Raw genomic sequence first — 25,472 nt, forward strand, 5'->3', positions numbered from 1 at the left:
AGAGAGAAAAAAAAGTCTCCCAAATGTCTGCAGAGTGGTAATCAAAGTATGGCAAAATCAAACCACTTTCAGGAATCCTGCAAACACAGTGAGTAGCTTTAGGCACATGAGCTACACACATGAAGCCAACACGATAACTCAGCTATCAGGTCACTTCTACATCCAAGTGGTGGTGTCATTTCCAACACCTCTTTTTTTCCCCATTACCAGGAACAATTTTATGAAACACTGCTCATGATATGAGCTGACAGACCCAGCTGTAAAACTACAGCTCATTCCCATGAGGCTATATAGAATGTATTATATAGACTAGCAAGCATTTAACCCATGGAATGAGGATGAGTATGTTTAACAGAGGGCACAATACCTTTGGTATTTTAACATCTCAAGACATTCTGCAGAGTAAATAGAGTAAAAGAGACCTGCTTGCCATTCAAATTAAATATACTTCAAGGAAAGGCAATTAATCAATCAGTGAATCAATCAACTGCATTTTATCATCAACTACAGACAGCTGTTTGAGTGTAACAACCTCTACTGCAACCCAGCACCTGAGCCTTTCGATCAGCTGCTTCTGTGTTGGGAGTGCATCAATTGCCTTTGCTGTGAATTTGTTGTGCAGCTAAAAACCCTGATGGTTTCTCTAAACAAAAAAAAACACCCTAAACCTGTGGTTTTCTAATGTTTAAATTTTTTTTTTTTTTTTTTTTGCAAGTAGGCATGTTAGTTTTCAGGTCTCTTCTAATAACTAGGATCTAATTTTTTTAGGTTTCACAAGAGGATTTACTTATGACAGCAGGATATGTAATTTAAATGGCAAGAAAGCAGAGTGAAATGTCAATCTGCCCACTGTAGAGACAAAAACAATCTGTTTATCCACTCTGTTAGTGAGCAGAACTGGAAAAAGGATAGTGAACAAGAGGACAGAAATGCCAGTCAGATCCCACAGTAGCTAGGAGGTAATCATCAAGGAAACCATTAAAACATCCTGACAACAGTTCTTTTTTGTACCATCATTGAATTTAGGGTTTGTTGCCACAGAACACTTGGGAGGCCAAAAGTAAAAAAGGATTTTTAGAAAGGGACTAAGTGCATTCACTAAGACCAGGTCCAGAAGGAACTGCCAGAAAGCTGAGAAAGTCCATAGACTGCTGGAATGGTGTCAGAGAAAGACCTCTGTATATACAAGCCTTGTATTTTATGCTTCTGTGATCACCTGTTACAGACTATTCTCAGAGGCAGAACAGCAGATCAGATGGCCTTTGGTCTGATTGCACACAATGCTTCTTATGGATCAAAGCTCTCAATTTTAGCATGATTTAGATTCTAGAAAGGTTAACTTTAAAAAAAGAAAAAAGGACATTTGAAAAGCTTGCATGCCTCCACTGCTTTCTCTTTCAACCCACAAAGTTTGGCTCCTTAATCATTCAGTTTCCAGGAATGGTAAAAATATTGCTGAATTGGCAACAATGGGGATTTCATCACAGCCACTGAAGTCTGTGTTATTGCTCCCAGATCCTGCCCAGGCCCCTTATCAGGCATTTCTCCTGACCCAGTCTCAAGTGTATGTTAAACATTACCCTATATTCCATTTTTCCTCTTTGCCACATTCTTGCTAAATCACTTTGTTCGACTGCTACATTTATGAGGTGAAACAGTTCTGATACTGCTCTGTAGGCGACTGTTATCTAAACCCTTCTCCCAGACTGCTCATTTCTGCCTGGGCAAGTGACAACAGGAATCTACAGGAAGACTCCTTATGGACAAAGGATTGCTCCACTGTCTGTAAACATCCCTAAAACATCACCCAGAATTTGCCACTTCAATTGGATTCAGCCTTACAGCCAGTCAGATCAATACATTTTTGCAGTGCAGTAGAGTAAACAATGCAACACAGTGATTCCAAGTCTGCAGCTAGACAGACCAAAGTAGCAGCACAAGTAAGTCAGATAATCTCCTGCATTTCTCTGGGCACAGAGTGAGCTCTGAGACCAGTCATCACAGTTGTTTTTATATACAAAATATGTGTGCACATAGACATATGGACTAATACATTCATCACTAACCCTCATTTAAGGGACCAACTATCCAAAGTCTGCTCATCACCCAGTAAATGTGCTTTAGCCAGGGGTGCCAGATGCATCCAGGACCCACAGTGCCTTTACAGGTCACTGCATGAGGATATGGCTGTAGGTTCAACATCAATCAAGAAGTTACTGTTCCAGCTTGAGATTCAGTCTTTAGTTCTCCGGACAATCCTTCCCAATCAAGATAACACACAGGTAGATTGTTTGTTTTTATCGCTCATAGTGGAGTTTGGATTCAGGTTACCTGGAAGGAAAAGGAGTTAAAGTAGTGTTAATGTTAAGTAAATAAGCCCTGGATGAAGTTCAGACTCATGATTCACTCTCATTTTTTACTGTACACCTTGTGTTAGACCTACATTATTCTGCACTCTCTCACGGCTTTTTTTCTGCTGCAGTGAAATGAAGAAACATTAAAATAAGAGCAAATGCAGAGTATATTGTAGAGAAAACCACTGCAGAAGTGTTTCTAGGCTTTGGCTTGTACCCAGTCCAGCTTCATTAGGTCCCAGCTGGCACTGATAAATAGTCTGGTCATGTCTTGGGTGGGAAATTTTCCAAAGAGTGAGGTATGGGAAAAAAAACTCGAAAACCCAAGGTCATCTCATTCATTTGATACCCACACACATTCTCAGTAGAGTTTTTTTTCATGTTTTTTTCAAACATTTCTAGTGCCAGTGTTTCCACCACTGCCTTTGCAAGACAAATCCCAAGGCCTCAAGGTCTCTCACTAAAGTGGCAGAGTATGCTGCCTCCAGTTTTTTACAATCCTAGTTTTTTTCACTGCTTACTCTATGAATTTCTTCTTCTCCCAGTATCTGTACCTTTCAATGCTTACACTTCTGTTTGGTGTCCATCATTACAGCCAGATGTTGATCTGGATGCCACAGCATATCCGTTTCAAGCACTGTACAAAAGCATGTTCAAAGACTTTTGCAAGTAAGGGAGCTCATCTGAGCTCAGTAAAGCCTGTGTGACTCTGGCCCAGGGTAGCAGGGACTGAGAGGGGCTGCCCCATGGCTTGGAATCGCTCTGAACACAGGCAGGCCCTGCTCATGTATTTGTACAGAAGGAAGGTACATGTGCATCTCCCAAGCACTTGGAGCCAGATACCAGTTAAGAGTGAAAACAGAGAGTGAAAACTGCCACAGGTCATGGTGACATGCTACTGAGAAGTCTTAGCCTTGCTAAGTTTAAGCACTGCCTCTGAATTGGGCTTCAAGTGAGTAACTTTTGATGTCACACTCTTGCTTGTGGGGATTTGATCAATACTGCCCTTACCTGTAGGTGATGGGGAAGAAAAGAGCTCTCTTTTCTCCCCCTCCTTCTCTCCACTTTCTTCCACACTGCATCTTCTTGATGTTCACCTGGGAGTTTGCACTGCACCGTGCCCTCACTTCAGTGGCTGCTCTGTGTGCTACTGCCTCCTCCTCACATCTCCCTGTGGCATTGCATTCTACCTGTCCTCCTCTGACACATCCTGGATGTTAGTATTATATCTATAATATAATAATAATATATAGATATATATTACTCCTATCTCCTCCCCACCCCTCTTTCCTTCTCTGTCTGTATCATATTCAAGACTCTCATGCTTTTTTTGAAAGATGTCTGTGCTTCTCTGCTTAATTTCAACTCCCAGCCCTTTTATTCTTGTCACTTTCTACTCCTGTCTTCTGACCTTTTTCTACATATCCCACTACAGTTAGAGCAAACATCCTCCTTGTATGTACTCAACAATGTTTCCCTCTTTCTCTTTAGAAAAGAGGCTGAAAATTCTAGTTACCACCCTTCCATGATCTCACTTTGGCTGAGAAATGCTGGTGATAACTAACCAGCTATTTCAATGCTATTGCAGTGCCCAGCATAAATCCCATTTTTGTTGCAAGAAGCACACAAAACTGAAACACAAAATCCTTCTACTAAGTGTATGTGTTTATGTATCTTGCAACCAGCGCTCATGAGGAATGAAGTCGATGCATGGAGCACCTCAGGTCAGCAGACCCTTCTAACAAGCCCACTTTGCTTCTTCCAAAGGAGAATACTAACCAAAAAGTCTGTGCCTTTTGAAGGCACACAGCTTTCAGACTTTTGCAGTGTTTCCCAGAAACTGCACACAGAAGTCACTGTTTTTGCTGACCACAGTCTGCCCAGCACCAGCTTAAAATTAACAAGATTGTGGTCAGGTTCAGAGCTGCTCTTGTGTCCCTCAGCGGGCAACAGTGAAATCCAAGGGTTCTCTTAATTTCATAATGTGGTTTGAGAAAACCTTGTAAGACAATGTAAAACAACTTGCCATGTGCTAGGACACCTCAGGGTGTTAATTCAGATACTTAGTTTGGGACATTACTTTCTATCTGTAGCCCTTGTATTGTGCAGACTCCCAATTCAGATTTGTAGGAATCCTTTTCTAGCCTGTAAAAACTGCATCAGATTTTCAGACTCCATCACAGCACACACTTCCATCATTTCCCTTCCCAGTTCCAATTCTCTTCATCACCATTTGCTCCTACAAGACTGAATCTGACTTTTAGCCTGCTTGAATAATGTCTTTCAACTACTCCATGAGCTAGTTGGGTGTGGATCTGGTCTCTCCATGCATTTGCAAGGTGGGATGTGTCTCTGTGGTGCTAGAGAATTAATAGTGACTTTGGAGGATGTGTGCACAGGCAGGCCCATGGGGCTTAAGTGTGCCGTTTAATCTTTACAAAAGCTAAGGGCAGCTATTTCAAACCGTGAAGCTCTGAATAATTGCATCCTAACCTGCCTGCATACCAAGTACCCTCTCTTTCATTTCCACTTCTTACCTCCCTTCTGTCACATAGAGTATCAGTTTTTACTAGCTTTGCTCAAAGACAACTTAAAACTTTTCAAGCTAAGTCAGCCCTAAAGTTACCCAAGAACAAAGTGCCTCCTATCTTTATACTGAGACTGGAACTCTATTCCATGGCTGTGTTTAAGAATTTTTTATTAAATCCTTTTCTGTTCCTCATGAGTCTCCATCTATCTAATGTGCCCTCTACCATCTCTGTTCACATGCCACTTTGGGACTATTAGACTAGAGAAGTTTTCTCTCACAAGAAAGTGATTTAATTCAAAAGTAACACACAATCCATGATCTTCCTTCAGCCTTTGATGACACCATATGGACAAAGTCTACTTACACCATACTTCAAAAGCTATGGAGTCTCCCACTGGCACCATGAACAGGCATTCTCAATTTCCATAAACCAAAAATATTAGCAAGGACTCACTGGAAAGATTTGTCAGGTCAGAAAAAGCACAGGGGGAAGACTGGTGTGCTGGACCTCAGCACCTTCCCTGGCCCTGTTCTCAATTCTTCCTTCCCCCTTATTGAAAGAGTTGGCAGTCTGCAGGAAGTAACAGTGGCAATAAATAAAACCTGAACATAATAGCACGGTAATGTATTTGTGGAAATGGTCTAGACCAAGCATCAGACTGTCTGGCACAGATCCACTGTGTTAGGAGGAACAGGGACATCCCTGCTGCCAGGATGGTGCAATGCCCCAGCAGGGTGCAGTGCCCCCTGTCCAGCCAAAGACATCAACCTCTTGTGCATTAAGCTGGGCCTGGTTTCATCAGGACGTTGTGGGAAGGCCAGGCTGGCTGCTTTGAAACAGGTGACAGTGAGAATGTCTGATACTGCAAAGTGCTGATGAATCAGAGATGACTCAATTCTCTCCTTCTGTCACTAGAGGGTGGTGCAAGCACTCAGGTCCATTCCTGCGAGTGGAAATGCCCATACATCTCCCCACAGGTCCTCACTGATTTTGCTTCTCCTGGCTTTGAGGAATGGGGCCCACCAGAACATAATGTCTGTGCTCAAGACTTACTTGGAGAGAGGTCCTCTTCAGACCAGGGTTTACTTCTGCCTCCCCAAATGCCAAATGCAGAATCTAAACTGGATCTACTACAGTCTCAAATAAATTAGCCATTCCTTCTTACACTTCCTCTTTCTTGTGTTCATTTGGCATTTTTGAGTCTGTCCTTCATTTAGCCAGAAATATTTCCAGGAACCTAATTAATCATTGTTGTTGACTGTCCCAATACCTTGCTTTTCTTCTTGGTCCCAAGGGAACATCTTTCCATTTCACATCATAGTAACTGCAAAGGAATTAATTCTCTCTACATCTGCATTTTGCATTCATCAGAGCACAGAATGGTCTCTGGCCAGACAAGTGGAGAAGAAATTTTCTCCTTGCAATTAGTTTATTTTCCTGACGGTGCAGGATGTATTGACACCCAACACAGCTCACTGAGAGGAAGAGAACCAGGATGAATAGTCCAAAGATTTACTTCAATCTCACAAAACATGTAAAATGTTGGGGAGTTAGCTATGAACCCATAAGCCATTAGAGATCTTTATAATTTGTATCTTCAATTGACTGAAGCCTTCAAAGGACTTAATGAAAATATCAATCATGCATTAGCAAAGAAAGAAAAGTTGAGATCCAGTGATCTACTTCTTTGTAGCTTCTATTTTCATGAAATTCTCCCCCATTTCAGAAGGAGGTAAAGGAACAAATTAAAAAGACTTGCACCCTTTCCTCCACTCCTTGTCTCCTCACCTCAACATAAACATGTTTTCCTCTCTTCTCTACCAGGAATTTGTCACTGGAAATACACCTGCCTAATCTCTAATGAGGAAAGGAGGGATTACACTGAAAATCTGTCTGTGGCCTGCTAGCCACTACAATAGAGAACACAGTGCTGCTGTTTATTAGGCAAATGCACTTAATGGACTGAGCACTGTTTTACACAAGGCAACGTTCATCTTTCTCTTCCTTTGCTGCTCAAAAGTACGAGAAACATTCACATGAGAAGTCTTACAGTCAGACTGCCATTAAATTGCTTTCAACTAACATTGCCTGTATCTTTTGATATGACTTCTACCCTTTGTTCTGGCTCATTTTGGTTCAGAGGAAATGAGAGGATCTACCCACAAGTGCCTATAGTGGATATGCTTGCATCAATCAGCCAAGCTCAGAACAAGGGACACAGAAAGCAGAGTATGCTGGTAAAAGGTTTTACCTGAGTTGCCTCCAGCACTCCGAACACTAGCATGGCCAATGCTGAGCCTCTCATACTCCAGTTTCATGTTGCCAAGGTCTTCTCCTGAATGTCCTTCACTCGCAAAAGAATTGGCCTCAATGCTTGAGCCTGGAGACCGCTTGGCCTTGCGACTGAAAAGCCCACTGGCAAACCGTTTCCCTTGCTTTGCATTGTTCTGTGCATCTTCTTTCTTTATGTCACGAATAGACTCTCTGGATTTGGATTTGTTTTTCAGGTCCATGTGGAGCCGGGACAACAGTTTCTGGGGGCTCCGATTCAGCTTGTTCAAGTTCTCCAGAGGTGGATCTATTTCTGGGAACACTTGCTCCAATGTGACTAAGTCATTCAGGAACTGATTTAACCGTTTCTTTGACTCACTTGTTTCCTCCTTTTCCATGTTTCCCTGATTGTCTTGCCTGTGCCGTGAAGCCCAGAGCATCATATCACCACGGGTTGCCCCTGCTACTAGACCATACTTTGGGTTAATGAACTTCCGAGCCACGGTGGAGGAATGAAAGCCTGGCTTTCCAATTCCATGGAGGAATGGGTTAGCAATACCCAGTTCCTTGTATAAATTAACTTCCTCTGAGATGGCGTAGAGCTCACGAAACTCAATGTCAAACATCTCCACGTGCTGTCCCGTCAAGACTAGCAGGATGTTTCTGTCAATGTGAGATGAAGTCCATGTAAAGCTAAGAGGAGGAAACAGAACCGACATTAGATTTTGGGGTGCATACTTCACCCAGCCCACCTAACAAAACTTAAGACACTACAGGGGAATATGTAGCATTATGCCATTTGCCCTTATATCCTTGGCCAGATGGGCCCCAATAGATACATGACACAACATTATCATTCTTCTTTAGACATGTAGATCAGATCTGGGAGAAAAGGCCCTGAAACTGTGAAGGACACTTTATCCTTTTTTAAATCAACAGGAAGAGTCTCTGGACTGAAAATCGCACTGAAGAGAACTGAGTACAGGGACTGGTGGGCAGTCGTTGTAGACCCCTTCCTGGTGCAGTGTGGAACTGTCTCTAGCCCTCTGAAAAGGTCTGCCAGCATGGGTATGTTCCGTTCTCTGAAGAAGGGCTCTATGCCACCTTCTCTGTTGTCCCACTCCAGTTTCTACAGATGCCACACAGATTACAGAAGCTGGGATAGAAGTGGGGGTGACATGTGAAGAAGACTCTCAAGCAAATCATGACCATTCTTTAAATAAATGCCTTAATGCCTTAAACAAGAGTAACCCACCTGTATGATCCAGTGGCCACCTTTTCACCATCCACCATCAGGAATCGGGATGCCAGCGTGCCTCTGATCTTCCCTGATGGCATGTAGAACCCAACTCCTGTCACAGAGCGTATGCGGACATTCTAACAGGGAGGTGAAAAGACAAAATGTCACAATAAATAGGGCAGAAAATTAGATAATTGCCAGCTCCAAGTCTTAAGATGTCTCTCACATTGTCTCACTACTTCTGGGACTAAAGCTCATTTTGTATCAGCCACCAGAAGGGCTGCAAAAGGAAAGCATAGTCTACACAGGTCACTCCTCTCCATTTTGGACAGTTTATAGCTGTCCAAGGGGTCAACATCATCAAAACTCTGCCTGCTGTCTTCAGCTATTCACTTGAGCCACTGGCAAGACAATGCTTTCAGATAAGTGTCTCTACAAATGTCCTGAAATAGATCAGCGAAGAAGAATTCCTGAAGACGAGGAAGGAGAATCTTTTCATAAAATGAATGGAAGTAGTTAGAAAAGAATACTTCTCCCCAAACCTCACATCTCACACCCTTTTGTCAGCAAACCTACAAGTAATGAAACAAAGCACTAGCAGACACAGAGAAACCACAAAGCTAGGGTTACATGACTTTCAACAATAGATATGTGCCTATGCATATTGTAAGGATATATTTGCACATTGGACTGAGTGTTACTCTGCTCATGAGTCCTGGCAGCACAAGGCTGAACTGCCAATGTGTCTAACATGAAACACTCTCCCTGCCCTCCCCCCAACCCAAAAACATTGAACGTCAGTATAAGTTTGGAGCAAATTATCTTGTCACTCTGCCACACAAATCTAGACAATTTTCTTCATTTCACCATATTTTTATGTAAGGATTCCTTAAGAATGAAAAGCTAAAAGGCACTGTGAACTGGAGTCAAAAACGGGAGTCAGATAGTCCCAGGCATAATTGCAGTTCTGATACTGTTACCTGTGGTGTTCTGGGAAAGTCAATTTGCCTTTGTTTCATTCTTCTCCCCATCTCCAGAGCAGAAGAATCAGGAGGATTTGGCTAATGCTAGCACAGATTCAGATGCCACAAAGAGCTAAGTCCTATTGCTGTAAACCTCACCGACAGCTTAAATATTGATAGGCTATAGAAATCAGCATGCAGGAATGAGTGATTATAAGAATGCAGATTTCTTTCAAAAGCTGTTTTTCTGAATAAAACTCCTGCCTTTTGAATCCGCTGCTATTTTCCCCACTAGAATACAGCAGTGGAAATACAAATTCTGACTAACAGTAACTGATGATAGCACTGTTTTGCATTCAGCTGTTGCTTGATCTGTCTGGAGTCTTGTGTGGGCATTAGCTAATTAATGCTCCCAACACTGCTGAAAGTATTATTACCCCGTTTTAAAGATGAGGAGCCTAAGACAGAAAAAGATGAAGTGGCTTGCCCAAGGCCTAGCAATGAGTCATATGTATGGGATGCTGAAGACAGGTTGGGTAGAGCACAGAAGAAATGGTGCCCTTTCCAGTAATTAAAATAACATTTGAATTTGGCTGGCTGATCACCTGAAATATTTTTTTCCTTGCTGATTAGTGTTGGATGTGGGATTTGCCAAATCATGCTATTCTGACTGCACAAGACAAGAAGTCAGTCAACAGCTCTGATGTGATATGTACTCCTGTGAATCAAGAAGTATCAGCCTGTGTGAGCAGAAGGTTTCCCAGCACATAACAAGTGTGAATCTTATTGTGTTTGTATATTCTATCACCTTTTTTGGGGGGAAAGAAGGCACACTTGAATTTCTGAGCTGTATATAACACTTAGAATGGTGGAGAGGGGATAGAACTGAACAGCTGAGTACATAAAACTCCTTGAATAAAATAGGTACAGGAGTGCATTAATACATCTTGAACTGCAGAAAACAAGCACAAAGTCATATAAACATCAAATCACTTAACAGGTTATTTGTATACAATTTTCTGCCTTGAAGGATCTTGGAACATTTGTAGACTGCTAAGTCAAGCTACAGAGGAAAAACAAGCCTGGGTTCATGTACGAAAACTGCACAATAACAAAAGAGGAGAGACAAGTATAAATTAAATGAGATTGCAGGCATTTTCAGAGGGTACTAGAGTTACAGTAGTAACAAATATTTTGAGTAGAGGACCAGTTAGCTCACCACACAGAAGTGACACCTCCAGATCTGTATTGTTGCAGAAGCCTGCTTAAGGTTTGTTCTGTAATATCCTGGCTTATGGGAGATGCAGTCTGCCTTAAATTTCCATATTGCCTTTCCACAGACTTGCACCACTCCTTATCACAAGCAGTGACTAACATCTCCCTGGCTAACACTCAATATGACTGGTAACAGTCAAGTCTGACAGAGCATCCTAATACAAATAGTAAGGAATTGGTCTTCCTTGCTCTATTGTGACACTTTTAAACCTTACTCTGAATCCACAGAAAGCTAAATCAGACCCAATTTAGAAAGTCAGTGATGCTGTGACTGACTTGACAGACCTAGGCTGTAGTGCTTAGAAACTGGGGCTGAGTAGGGGGAATACACAAGACAGACCCTAAAGGGAGGTGTTGTAACTGCTTCCACCACAGAATCCTATGTGTACCTTCCCTCTTAGAAGTGGGAAATCTTCTGTTTGCCCTGGACAGTTTTGGAAAAGGCACAGTTATTAACAAAATAGTGTAACTTGCAAGTATTCAGGTAGAACAGGATGGAATGCAGCTAGCTGGGACATGGCCTGCCAAGACCATTACTGAGTATTATCTGTCTTTACAGAAAGAGAGCCTTGCAAGCTCCCATTCTCAGGTCACAAGTAGTCTAGAAGAATATTCAAGCAGACCATTAAAAAACCAACAGCACTGCTTTACATCACATTCTGCCCCTCCCTCATCTCAGGTAGGAGTCAATGGCGAAAACCACAAAATACTGAAATGAAATTCCAAAAGTTCTTAGGCAGAAGCTTTTTAAACTTTTTGAAGTGAAAGGAGAAACTTCTTACATGTTAGGAAAATTAGTGTAAAAATTAATGTGAAGGTGAACTTCCTGCAGACAAGTAATTCCCTGGGCTTGCTTGGAACTCTAGGTGAATTCTCTCTCTATCTTTGGGCAGGAGTGTCTGTTACTGTGGTCAGGGTTTACAGAAACGTGAGGACAAAAAACTTATCTAAAATCTGGTGAGAACATTCACCCTCAGGTCCTGAAAAAAGAGGAATTTCTGAGGGGCTATGAATTTAGTGTCTATGAGAATTCTGATTCACTGGGATCTCTGCAGAACACTCTTGTGTCAAACACAACAGAAGTCTGACAAACCATGTCCTGTAGGCTCAGGAAGCCATATGACTCACACACACAAGACATGCTCTTATGAACCCATGAATGTCCTGATGATTGAATTTAAATACATTTCTGGTGAGCTCTGGCCTTCAGACAAAAATTGAGGTTTTCTCATTTCATGCTTGGAGTTGGTTAAGAACTTTTACTTTTCCTACAGCAGTTTCCCTCCCATGAGACTGTCAGCAGATCATACCTTGCCACCTCTACAAAAATAATTCAATAGCCAGGAATTTTGTGAAAATGTCCATCACTGTACACAGACAAAGGGAAAAACCCAGTGCTAACAATAAACCTCCCTCTCAGGACTGTTGAAGTATTCACTTTGCATTGGATGAACAGGGCAATGGGACCAAAAGGGCAGAAATCACAGAACAAAATGAGTATCTGGTGATGACAGAAGACAGAATAAACACTGTGACCCTGCAGTTCTTGGTAGTGCATCATCTCCCTCCCCCTGGGATCAGAATTTGTTTCCAAACCTTACAGTTATCTTTTACGTGGCTGCAACTTCCTGAGGAAAAAAGCCATCCTCTGTACCTTGCACAAGCATTCCAAAGGAAAGATGGGCAGAAGGGCAGGAAAGAAGATTATGCAATTCCTTTGCTGGCAAACTATGGCTGGTGAAAACTGGTAAAAATCTTCTAGAATAAAGCAAAGTGGTAATTCAAAAAGGAGATAACATTTTCGCTGTTGCTGAAAATCTGTAGAAGAAACTCAGACATCAAAGCAGATGTCAGGAGAAAGATGGTAGATAAGAAATGGGTGAATGATAGAGTTTCCTCAGCAATTTCAGTATCTTCTGTGATCAAACAATGCGGGACAAAATGATTCTGCCTGAACAAGACCGGAGGCCTAGCTTGCTTTTTTGTTTTAGATCTGGATCTTCAACCCTTGGCACATTACATCAAAGAGGAAGGGCTGGGGGGAGTCCTTAGGGGGAAACCTTAATCTTGCTGGAGCCTCCTTGAATATCCAAAGCCTGCTGCCAGAGAAATCCCTACGTGAATGTGATGTGTAGCAGTTGGTCTGCTACACTGACCCAAGCAGCAGCATAGGCACATCCAAGGCAGCTCTGGGTGAGATACTAAGACAACATCTTTCTTGAGAGGCAAATTACTTGTTTCCCCATTCCATGAAGAATCTCCCTGGTCACTTCATAGAACCATGTACAGGAATTAACTGCATTGACCTTAGCAAGACTAAAAAAATACCTAAGCCATACTGGAAAAAAAAACTGCAAGGGAATTTAAGATCCAGTATGAGATATCTGGCAAAAGAGGGGGAAAATTTGAAAGGACAACAATCTGTGGGCTGAAGCTTTGCAGGATAGTGAACAACTAGGTCAAAAGATGTTAAAAATTTCTTCTCAGTGGACTTGCTTCAAGTCAGCTTGTGCTATTTTTAGCTGAAGATGTCTAAAGCAAAACACAGCATGGGAGAAGAAGGGGACTGCTTTAGAGACAGAAAAGACAGACTGAAAGGAACTCACCTCTCCAGTAGCAACACAACTCTTTCTAAAATGTCAGGACATCTTTTCACTCACTCTGTCCAGGAGTTAAAATATTGTAGTACTGAAGACATCATTGCTGTACATGATGACACAGCAAGAAAAGTACTGGGAAAATGGTATCAGAGCAGATGGAACTACTGCTGTGATTTCACAGTTATGTACCAAAGAGACACAAGCCTAGAACACACAATAGCACTGGCACTTGAAACACGTCTGTTATAATGAGGTCTGTGTCTTGCTTTCAAAGACACCAGAGGGAAAGAACTTCCACCACTGTTTTGGAGAAAAACGAGAAAACTTCTCAGCTGGATATCTTTTTTGATGAAACTCAGAGCAGAGTGGTAGCTCACAGGAGAACTCTTCACATATATGCAGGTAATTTTCATCCAGATTCAAGATGGTTCTCCTAAAATTATTAATATGAGACTCAGTAATCTTCAGAGCTTTTTGAGTTTTGGTAGTGTTTTGGGTTTTTTTTAACTACTAATTGAGTGTTTAAGGAAAATCCACCCCTCCTCCAGGCAAAAAGCACTTTTTCCACCGCTGCTGCATAGAACAAATGGATCACAAACAGGGCTGAGTCTGGCATCCCATAGGTTGTTTCCAACGTAGCAACTTTTTTCAGGATTTATATCAAGTCTGTAGTAGCAACAGTGACTAAAAAGATGAGGGGAAAAGGAAGGAATACAATACTGACAAGAAATACACAAAGGATTTCAGTCTGTTTGCAATGGAGTGAGATCCCTCTGAGGCTGCTCTGCCAACCAAGCTGGACTGACTACTCTGCTGTGCTGCATGCACTGTATGAAGGCACGCTCTGGCATGGGACTGGGCAGCAGCTGTGGTCCTCAATCCCTTAAATTTTCCTTTAAGTTGTCCTAGAGGAGGACTACAGGCTCATTCACTCCTGGATAACCCCTGCTGGGAAGGAAAGTCTTGATTTCACAGAATATGTGTGTCCTGTAAGAGGGATCCATGCAGACAACTCCAAGAGCTACTTGGGACTCTAGTTTGAATCCTCACATAGAAGACCTATAGCAATTTTCTCTGATAATTTTCTCCCCAAACAGGAATTTTTAGGTCACAAGAGCCAGGAAACTACACCGATCCCTGTCTTGGGTGAAAGGCAAAAAAATCCAAATCTTTCCTTTTTCTTTCCTTCTGTATTATCAAGCCACGCTGTTGTCCCTCTGTGTTTCATCACTCTAAGTGCTGTGATATGACTTGTAGGCAGGAAGAGATGTGTTTGCCAGTCCAAGCAAGTTCCAAGATTCACTACAACTGCAAAAGGCCGACCTGCAGGAGGTAATGGTTTAGTACCGAACACCTTACCCGGATCTGCAAGTCACTGAGCTCAAGGCATTTGCACATTTCCAGGAAGAGCTTGACCCCCTCCTCATCCAGGATGATGTAGACTGGGATCCAGCGCTTATACGCTGCATCAACAATGTCGCGGAAGATGTCCCGGTCCGTAAATACATCCATGACCACCGCAATAATCTGAAAACAACAAGAGGGGAGACAGACAACTGAGTAAATATTAGGAACTGAAAGGAAGGCCCATCCCACTGGTGCAAAATAAAGGAGAGCACTGATACCAGATAATGGAGGAGAAGCCTCCATAGGGAGACAAAAGTACAGGGAGGTACATGCCCAAGCACTACCAATAATTGTAATTTTCTGGGTTAGCTGCTGTACTATGGAAGGAACTTAGTAAATGTCTATCAGAGTTCTCCTTCTCTGGATGAAAATTATTTTTTTCAGCAGCCTGAGGAATGCCAAAGCAAATACCTAGTTTTTCCTCTGTATTGAGACACTTCCATTGTCTCCGTAAGGACTAACTTAAAGGAAGAAGAACACTGAAAATAGACTGAAAAAAGCCAGTGAAAACACAACTTTAACATTTAACCTGAAGGTGTCTAATGGAAGACTGAATGTGCAGAGGAATCAGGGTCTGCATCCACGATGCATAGTGTAGACAACAAGAATTCTATTTTCCTTTTTTCCCCCCCAAATCCCTGTGAAAAGTCTGCTCTCAGGGCTGGCTTCCCAAGGAATGATTTATTAAGCTCAAATATAAACACCTCATATTTCTCAGAAAGGGACTGGAGTGTATTCAAGATTTCGAGGCAAAATGATCATTCCCTCTCTTCGCATGTATTGTTTTTCTGGTATAAAACTAATCCTTCTTTCCAGGCATAGATTTTACATAAAAACAAAAGGTTCACTGACGTGAGAGACAAGCCTGAACATTTATAGGATGAGTAACAACAAAACCAAGAAGGTTATGGGTAACTTTAATGCTGATCTTACCGAAAAGGGAGAGAAAGACAAAACACGTATCTTTTACACCATTAGAAATACAAATTAATTTTTCTGCCTGAGTTATTCTTCTCAACATTTTAAAGGTTATCAGTGGAGGAGACTACTGTTTTTCTAGTCCCTCTGCCTAACATCAGCTTGCCAGGTCAGAGCTGCCATGCTGACAGTATGCTGGGAATAGAGTTGTCTAAATTTTAATTTCCCAGGTGCTGGGAATCACAGCAATAAGCCCATCTGGGCTAGGGATGGCATATACAGGTGTGAATGGAGCTAAGTGCTGAATCACACTGTAGGACTTTCTTCACTTGATGCTTGGAAAAGGTGCAGCTCTCTTGCAGGAGCCCCTTAAGGAAGAGGGAATAATTCCCCCTAGAGACCTCTTTTCTGTGAAAAATGCCCTTGAACAAATGGATTTGGGAAAGTGATGCCACAGTAAACATCCCCCACTGCATCTGCTGAATCTCTGCTGAGTCCCTGCTTGTACAGCCAACAACAACCAACACATCTGCTCTGTCAGGCTCCTTCTGTCAACAGTGCTTACACCAGCTTCCCTTTGTTAGAGAAAGAAAAAAGAGCTGACATTGTATTTATGCTCATCATTAACATGTAAGTTCCTGATAGAGGTGAACTGTGCTGGAGCTACATCATACTAAGCCCCACAGTATCTTCTACTGGGCAGGATTTCAGGTCCTGCCTTGGTTCTCCCTTCCCAGCAGAAATGTAACAGGAATGTTACCAGAATCTCTATAAAATTAAAATACAGCGAACCTGTGCCACCTTGTTTCTGAACAACTCCACATACAGGCAAATCATAATTAAAGGCATGAATGGTTCCTGCAGTAACTCAGGCCTGTTATGTTCCCTCTCCCCCAAACACAGTGGTATGGATGAGCTATTAGGAGAAAGAACATCCACATTCCCTATGTGGATGTTATTACTTTGAAGTAAGAACATCCACATAGGGAATGGATAGCAGAAGCAGGAACTTCTTTTCTCTCCATCCTCACCATATGCAATGAGTGTAACGACTGCAGAAATTACACCCCATCCTGGACCAACCATTAATTGTCAGTACTGGCTTTGCAATGTGAAGGGATGGCTCCCTGCAGGCTGTGGGGCCTTGGGTCAGTTCAGGCTTCTTTCCAAGACTGGGGACCATTGAGAACAGCAGTCAAAACTTCCCATGGGCAACGCCTGCTGTTGTGTTTGACATCTCAAACCCCTGTCACAGCTAGGAGCATTCCCAAGCACAGCAAGTCAGAGCATGAGTGTCTACCCCTGCAAGAGGTTTTCCCCATTTCTCTTCCAATCCTATGGATAATAAACTTATCTGTAGGGCCCATAGGTGTGCCTAGCTCTTCACAGGAATTTTAAGATTGGCAAGTTAATGCTTGCTAATCTCATTGCAGCTAGGTAGCTTAATTAACATATGTTTGTAAAATACTGATGATAAGCCACCCACAGACTTGTGCCACATATTACCAGTATCTGTTTAGACCCCCCTCAGAAAAAAAACAAACCAAACAATCCCCTACTCTCATTTGCTGATGAAAAAAGCTTCTACCTGGAGACTTTTTTGCCAGGGCCAGCTCAGCTGAACACAATAGGCATAGTTATGTATGAAAAGGACCATTAAACACTCAAATGGCTGTTAAACATGAAACCAGCTTCGGGCTGGGAGGGGCACAGTTTGTCCAGTCAGTGAAAAAAAAAATCTACAAAGGAATTAATTATTTAATTAGCTAGGCATAGCTATTGAAAGAAACGAACTTTCCCAGCTCTTGAACGGTCTACAGAAGCCTTTGCAGCAGTGCAAATAGGAGGTGAAGTTGCACTACATCAGAGTGTAAGGATTTTACAGCTTCTGTCTTCTAAGTGACTGATCACACCAGACAGTGAACAGAATTACAGGGTGTGCACAATTTCAGAGAGCAGGGAGCTGAAAAGATCACCCACCAGATTAATGCCTCTGGAAAGTTTTCTGTGTTTCCCGACAGATTCGGTTTGAACAGGTCTGCAAAAGTGGCACATACAGTGTGCGCTGGCAGAGGGGAACAGGTGGAGGAGGAAATGACTGCTGAATTATAAAGCAGAAAAACCAGAAAGCTGCAAAACTAAGCGCAGGAATGAAGTTTCTTACGCTGTTCTCCCCTTTACCCAAGGGGTGTGTCAGCTCTGACGGAGATCTTTTCCTGGGTGGTCTTCCCCGGGAACGTCACCCACATCCGGGGTGGATGATGAAAAACCTCGTGATTGCCCCCACCTGCTCAAAGCAAGCTCTTGTAGCATCGTGGCTGGTTTGCTTCCTTGCCAGAGGTGCCCTGTCACCACCAGCAGTCATTTCCAGGGAAAAACAAACGGGAGGAACAGCCGCATGTTGTCTGCGCTTTGTCTACTTGCAGCTCAGGCTGGACGGTGTTGAGAGCACAAAAAATAACCCCAAAACACCATCCCATAAACGAACACGCTGCCCTGTCTTTAACTAGGTACACCTGCACACACCAGGTAGGGGTGGCTGCAACAGCATCACGACCTGTCTTCCTCTGAACCCGGGAATGAGGCCGGGACAGGACAACGTGAACCACGGCTACTGAACCCCAGCTGAGGGGAGGTGGAGGGGGTGTGCAGAGGTTTAACCCCATCACAGGCATCAGCTTGGCAAAGCGTGACACGACTGGCGACGAGGCGCGGGGAAAGCCCTGCCTGACGAACGCCGACCATTGCACGGCCAGCACGCTCCTGCTTCGGAGCGAGGGCTCTCGCCCGCCTTCCACCCCGTGCCCCGAGGCAGACCCTGGGCCCGGGTGAGGGCGGGCAGGGCTGGCCCGTCCAGGGCCCGTCCATACCTTCTGCGCCTGCTGGATCATCTCCCGCACCACCTCCTTCAGGTGCGGCGCGCTCTCCTCCTTGCGCGGGTGCGTGAAGAGGGACACCCGGCTGATGCCACGGTAGAACGTCTTGTCGGTCCAGCCCAAGTCCAGTGGGGGCACCTCAGTGTCCGAGCACTCGGGCCAGTAGGCCAGCGACAGGGTCTCGCCGCCGGGCCCCCGCGCCACCTTGCCGCCCTCACGGGGGTCGTCGTAGCCCCGCCAGCCGCCCCGCAGGTCCTGCAGCTCCCGGCCGGAGAGGAAATCGCGGAGCTGCTCCTTCCTCAGCGCCTCCCGGTACGCGGCCTCGCCGCGGGTCACCAGCGCCTCCAGGGCTCGGCGCTGCTCCTCGCTGTAGTAGAAGCGGGCCTGGGCCTCTGTCACCTTCTCGTTGACGTGCAGCTCGTCCAGCAGCAGCACCTGGGACTCCGCCATGCCGCCGGCACCCCCAGCGCAGCGCCGGCCGGCAGCGAGGGCAGGAGGCTGCGGCAGGAGGGAGAGGCAGGCCGGGCCCGCCTCACCTGGCTTGCCCGAGCCCGCCCCGACGGGTGGGGCGGCCGCTCCCCCGGGCCCGGCGGACACGGCTGTCCCCGCCGCCAGGGCCCTCTCCCAGGCTCCTGCGTGGGCCCCGGGGACGAGTTGCGGGGAGAACAATTTCTGCGAAAAGGAGAACAACCTGACCTAAGAGATGCAGGATGCGATGTAAGATAAAGGGAAGAGTTGGTTATGTGGCGGCCTAAACCAGCTTCGAGGGGTGTGGGATAGAAAGCTTTAACTAACTTGTGAAATTGTATCCTAAGAGTGAATTTGGTGCATTGAAATGGGAGAACCGCGCCTCCGAGGGAACACCCTCACCCACTGAACACATGAATTTGGAATACCCTGCGCCTTTAAACCGAGGTGGGGAAAGAGAAGGCAGTAGTTGCTGAGCCAGGTAGTGATGTAGATTCATTATGCAAATGTTGCCTGAATAGGATTGTATAAATATGCTTGCATATGTATACATTGTGTATGTATGTATAAATACACTTCCTGGATTTGTGGATTTACCACTTCGCACCCATCTCTGCGCAAACATGAAATAAAATCGAGTATCTCAGCGCTTGTGGATCAGCTTCCCCACTGGGTGAAAGAATCCAGATTTGGGACAACACCCTGGCGTGGCTGCCACCAGTGTCCTCACTGCAGTCCTTGGAGGAGAACCAGGCCTGGACCCCAGGTGTATTTTGGGGTGCAAATGTAAAAGTCTATTTAAGACTTTTTGTCCCCCTTTTTCAGACTTGGCAGCCACCTGAGAAAGAGGGGGACACAATTGGGGCCAGGGAGGTGAGCATGCACCATGGCACAGAGAGCTGGTGGCCGGCCCTCTCTGAGTCCTCTGGCAGCTCAGCAATTCCAGAAAAGCAGATGGTGTGGGGTACCCAGCTTACACAGCTTACAGAGGGGAAGATGACAGAGAGATGTGCCAGAGGCCACCCAGCTGGCTGGTGTCAGAGCTGGGAGTAAAACAGCCCTGCTTCCAGTCTCTCTCTTCCAGGGAGCATGGATAAATAGCCACACACATCCCACCGAGACTGGGGGCTGTAATGTTAAATTACGATTTTTGGGAGGTGTGTGATCGTTGCTAGGGGCCCTAATCAAGATTCTGCCTGCGGATTGCATACACAAGGATAAAAATCAGGACTTCCCCACTGCAACCCAGGGATTGAGCTGGCAGGGAATGAGCAAGGAAACAGGGACAAAGTCAAAGGCAGTGATGAAATACAAACAAAGTCAAAGGCAGTGGTGAAATACAAACATTCAGAGGCATTTACAGTGCTTTACATCTGTGATTAGCCCTAAGTGCTCACATGCAGAAAAACTATAGGGGAGAGAGCTTCTGAAGCTGCTCTTTGTTTCCTCTCTCTAAGAAATCACCAGCCATCAGTGGGAGTTCGTTTGAAAAAAACAAGGATCTGGTGGGCCACCACAGCTCACCCTGTGCTGTTCCTCTCCTTTAGGTAAAAGAGATACTTTTAGTATTCCAGTCTGTCTTCAAAAGCTTTTCCTAGCATGAAATTCACTTAAAATTTGAAATTACACTTTGCAAAGGTCTACTCCTCTGCCTATCAAGTCTCCTTTAAAAATTAATTTCCATGTAAGTTCTTTTAGCCTTATTTCTGATGGGAATGAGACTTACATGGTCATGGTGTCTGCGCCTGTCTGCCTGTCTGTCCATGTCTCTAATAAACTTTTGAGCCCACTGTCTGATTTCAAACAAGTTTGGCAGAAGTGTAATTACATCCCTACAGATTTTATGAAAAATAACAGGCCTGATAGCAAAAAGAGACTCCATCACAGTCCCCGACAGTGCAAGTTACAATGTGGGTTCATGCCTTATTAGATTTCAGATATTCCATAAAATTGAGAATGCTAATAAATGCTTGATCTGTAGGAAGAGTTTCAAATTAATTTTTTGCCATCTTAGGCACCATGGTCAATCAACCACAATATACAAATATACAGGAGATGTGACTTTCTTAGTTCCAATCCTCACTAAATTACTTGTTGGTTGTATTTTTTTTTCTGTACCAGAGGCTGCCATCAGCTCTTCTATTTCATGTGGGGCTAAATAAAATCTCTTTAATCCTGGATGCTCTGTTCATTTGTAGCTGCACAATGTAGTCTTTTGTGTTCACCCGAGGCTCCCACATGAAAGCAACAGTAGGTTCACTAATATATGTATAGTTTTGTATTTAAAAGCAAGTGAATATTTCCCACATCCAAGTAAAGGCAGCAGAGATTATTTTCACCTTGTTGTGATGAAATGTTTAACCCCCACCTCTCACACCAGAAGACAAAATGTTGTCTGTGTGTTGATAGAATAAATAGGGGCGAGGAGCTTTGCAGAAGCTGAGAGACCCCTTCCCAAGTACGTGTCCCATCTCATCCCCCCTCCCCATTCTCACATCAGTACATTCCAACCAAGTCTTTTCCTGATCTGGAGTTTTTATAAGGCCAGATGATTCAGTTCCTTTTGATTTCCCCGATCCTCCAGCTGACAGCCTCACCTCAGAGGAGTAAAAAGAGCTGTGCAAACAAACTGCCCTCTCTGCCACAGAGTCAATCCAACCCTTCAGGACCAGAGAAGAAACTTGTCAGGCAGAGTGAGGAAAAGTCTTGGAGTCACAAGGAGTGAATTCCAGTTTCCACACCAAAAGAGAGTCATTATTGTTTAGGCACAGGTTTTCCTCTCTGCCCTTAGCACCGGCTCAAGAGAAACAGGAAAGGGGAAGGCTGATTTTGAGTTGTGCTGAGGCAGCTGCAAATCCACACAGAAGGAGGCTGTCCGTCGCTGGGTTAGTTTTGTTCCTGGGGATTACCTGCTGGAGGGGCTGCGTGTGCACGGCAGGGTTGGGTCTCTTTACTTTTCGCCTCCGTTTGGGTGTCGTCCCAGGCCAAGGCCTGCTTAAGGCCTCGCTTACTCTCTGGTCCGGTTCCAGAATGTTTTCCAAAGGATGTAAACTAACCTATCAGGAAATATTACCTCTTGTTGTAACCCTCCCCCAACCCTATTACAGTGTTTTAAATCTGTCTTCAAACACCTCCCACGTATAATCTGGTTATTTGGGCCTAATTGCTTAACTTTCCTTTGCGAGGCAGTGCAGGCTGTGCATTAGATAAAGATATGACACCTTATATTTAGCATTAATTGCAACTGCGCTTGTCCTGAGCACACATCTCTCTTGCCAGTCCTTCCTATGTAATTTCAGTCTCTAAATAGCCCACCTCATGATACATTCTTTGATAAATTTCCCAGCAGTGTTTCTCGTGTGGCATAAACTGCTACAAGCTCTCGTTATAAACCTTTGAGTGCTCAGCTCTTTAGGAACCAAATCCTGCTGCTTTCCCCCTCACCTACATCTTATTTTGCTGAAGAACAGTTACCATCTACCTGCAAAATAGGAGTAAAAACAGGGGCAGATATTAAAATAAGAGCTGTATAGTAGAAGTCTTTTTGTGAGGAGTGGTGTCCTCCAAAAAAAACCAACATGATTCAACCAACTAATTTTTGGGTTGCTTTTGTTTTGATTTGATCTGTTCTTTGGTTGTTTTGGGTTTTTGTTGTTTTTTTTTCCCCCCGCCATAAAAAGCAGCAAGTGCTTAAAAATTAGTTGTGCAAAGACAACTAATTGTTTATGTTATGGAGGATGCAAGAGAGTGTTTTCCATTTCTCACTGTGTCAGCTGCAGGTTAGTCTGCGGTGACAGGGCTTTGCTGTCCTGAAATAGAAGAGTAAATAAATAGGCACCTGTGCCACAGTTGTTATTAAATACTATACTCCTTCCCTGTGCTGGCTGGTACCACAGCAAGACTCACAAAGGCTTGGTGGAGATTGCACCTTCTTGACTTTCTTCCCTGGATCAGCATCCAGGAGTTTGTGGGACACTGCTACGTGCACAGCGAGCCGTGCTCCACTTGTCCCGAGTCTGAAATCCCATCTGCAAGGGCTGCCAAGCCAGCACAGCAATGGCTGCATTAGTCATGTCCAAGTACTGGCAGAGCAAAAAAGCCCGAAACAAGGGGATTTCAGGGTGGAGAGGAAGAAGCTCCTGCCTTCCCCGTTCACCCTCCAGCAACCCAAAGAGCTGCAGGCGGTGGCAGGCAGGTGTGTCACTTCTGCAGCAGCAGTGACAGACTGCAATCCGGAGGATGAAGAAATGCTCTCAGAAGCTTCCTTTCTGTCACATTACACCGCCTCAGGGAGAAAACCTAGCTGCTGAACTGGAGAATTGCCGCAAATGAGTCGAGAGCTTCTGGCCTCCCACTCACATGTTTCCATGTGAGAGTAAATAGGTAAGAGAGTTCTCTGAAGAGAGCAGAAAGGAACAAATGCGCTCACAGGCTCATGTCTTGCAGCGAGGTATTTGCTGACTGAGCACGCACAGAAAGACCTTTAGCTGTTTTCCCTGTCTGCTCCTTTTCACAGGGCAGCACTTTTTTTAGGCAGTTTCCTGTAAGAAATAATGCTGACCCTGGTCTCTTGCGCTTTCAACACCCGTACAGGCAGGCACTCAAACTGGGTGCAATTCAGCTGAGCTACCCTGAGGGGCCTTGGCCAAGTCATCTGCTGTGCCTCAGTTCCCATTCTTTAAAATTAGGAAAATACTACTCTACTTCACAGGACTGGTGTAGAGAAGAGCTTAAAAAATGAAACCCCAAACCAACATCACCTGCATTTGGTTTCTCCTGCAGGAGGTGGGGGAAAAAAATGAAGAAAGACAGCTGTAGAGTCCCTTTGCAGATGAGCCAAATCCTGAATGGAAGCTCTGGCTAAAGAAAACATCGAGGAACCAGCAATGCAGCTTCTGAATAGGATGCTTAATTATGTAGCACTCAAATCACGGTGTGATTTATAGACAAAGGAACACCAGGAATGGGGGCACTGAAAAATTAAGATACCAACAAGTCTGCAGCATGGTGCACTTATTTGTGTACTGGCCACCTGTCAGTGTACATTGCTATCAGCTCTCAGCAAAAGAAAATGCTCAGGTGAGAGCTAACAGGAAGAGGAATGGAGCAGACAAGGAAGTCTGGGGTGGGTGTCCCAGGCAGAGACTGCAGGGAGGAGTAGCAGACTGGCAGGAAATTATTAATGGGACTATCCAGGTGCTGTGGTGCAGACCTCCAGGCAGTGCAGCAGGAGCAAGTGGGAGATGGAGTTATGAGCTGATTATGAGACATGGCAAAGTTATAACCAAAGTGGTGGGTAAATCAGTGGATGGGGATGTGAGAGAAACATGAGTTCACAGGAGTGAACAAATTCATTTGGAAAGCTGCATATTTGGTGGAGGAAAGGAAAGCAGAGAAGAGGCTCTGGTATCTACAAAGTTTTAGGCATCCTGGAGGATGGCTAAAAAAAGCCATGGCAAAATAGGAAACTCTTTTTTATAAGGAGGGGGAAAGAATATAACTGCGAAGCTTGGCTAGAGGGGAGAGAAGTTAGATGCTGGCCCTAAAAATACAAAAATGAATAGTTAGGAAGTTTGGCCCCCACAAAAAATGCAAAACTGTGTGAAGGGAGTGGCATAAGAAGGAAAAAGGGAACCCTCTGAGCAGAGATGCAGGAGGCTGAAGTGTAGGCTTAGACCTGGAGATGGAACAAGTCGATCTGTGATTCATGAATATAAAGAAAGATACAGAAGTTTTTAAGATGTGGTAGAAATGTGTTAATTTGGTTTTGAAGATGCCCTTTACTGATCAGCATACATGGGAGTCAGATGTGTATTTAGCTTAAAAACATGCAAAGAAGCAGTGCAAATAAGAAATCAGCTGCTCATGACCTTATCAGAAGCACTGCTAGCACCAGAAGATCCCTGCCTTTCACTTGCCAGTGCTTCTGTCCAGCAGTGTCACAGTGCAGGCGGATTGAGTGGGTGCAAGTGACTCCCGTGAGTCAGAGAAGGCAAATAAAAGGAGCCAACAAAACCTCCCTCTGGAAAGGCCGTTTCCAGACAGACATGTTGGAGGTGTGAAAGCAAAACTTCACAGGAATTCATGTTCAAAATTAATTTGCCTTTTTTTTTCTTTATAAATGCTGAAGTGAGGTCACAGAAAAAGAACCAAGTGACATTCCCTGCCTCTGTTTCAGCTGCTCTTTGTGCGGCCAAACCACCATGTGGCTTGACTGAGACACTGCACAGCAGAATTTGTCCCAGGCCGTAGCATCCCTCCAAGCAGGGGCACACCCTGGGCACCCCCAAAGCCACAGATGGGGAAAACAACAGAGCAACTTTGTTTTGATACTGGAGACATTTCGGCTTGGACTTCAGTAAGGTAGAACTTCTCAGCTGACCGACCAGAGGCATGATGATGGTCCTGGTCCTGAGATAATGTCACAGGAATCACCTGGACAATCCCTCCCTGGGTCTAGGGACACCTGAATTTAGGCTTAGAATATCATATTTTTGGATCAGCGTTGGCAACAAGATGTGGTTTTGAATTCTTCCAAAAGCAAAATCCAACTGTATAATGCACTCATGT

At 44.3% G+C, this 25,472-nt stretch overlaps 1 protein-coding gene across 1 annotated transcript; it reads right to left on the minus strand.

The window, feature by feature from the left end:
* Positions 1–703: 703 nt before the first annotated feature.
* On the minus strand, positions 704–21,845 carry FAM83F (family with sequence similarity 83 member F). Its single transcript, XM_039725621.1, has 6 exons — positions 21,812–21,845; positions 18,429–19,106; positions 14,593–14,760; positions 8,412–8,533; positions 7,137–7,849; positions 704–2,331 (listed from the first exon to the last, which is right to left on the minus strand). Exons 2-6 carry the CDS (start codon positions 18,882–18,884, stop codon positions 2,267–2,269), a joined length of 1,524 nt encoding a protein of 507 aa, XP_039581555.1. The 5' UTR covers positions 18,885–19,106; positions 21,812–21,845; the 3' UTR covers positions 704–2,266.
* Between the last annotated feature and the right edge of the window lie 3,627 nt (positions 21,846–25,472).

This window comes from Passer montanus, unplaced genomic scaffold, assembly GCF_014805655.1.
Source record: "Passer montanus isolate IOZ18808 unplaced genomic scaffold, ASM1480565v1 scaffold55, whole genome shotgun sequence".
Classification (NCBI taxonomy): Eukaryota; Metazoa; Chordata; class Aves; order Passeriformes; family Passeridae; genus Passer; species Passer montanus.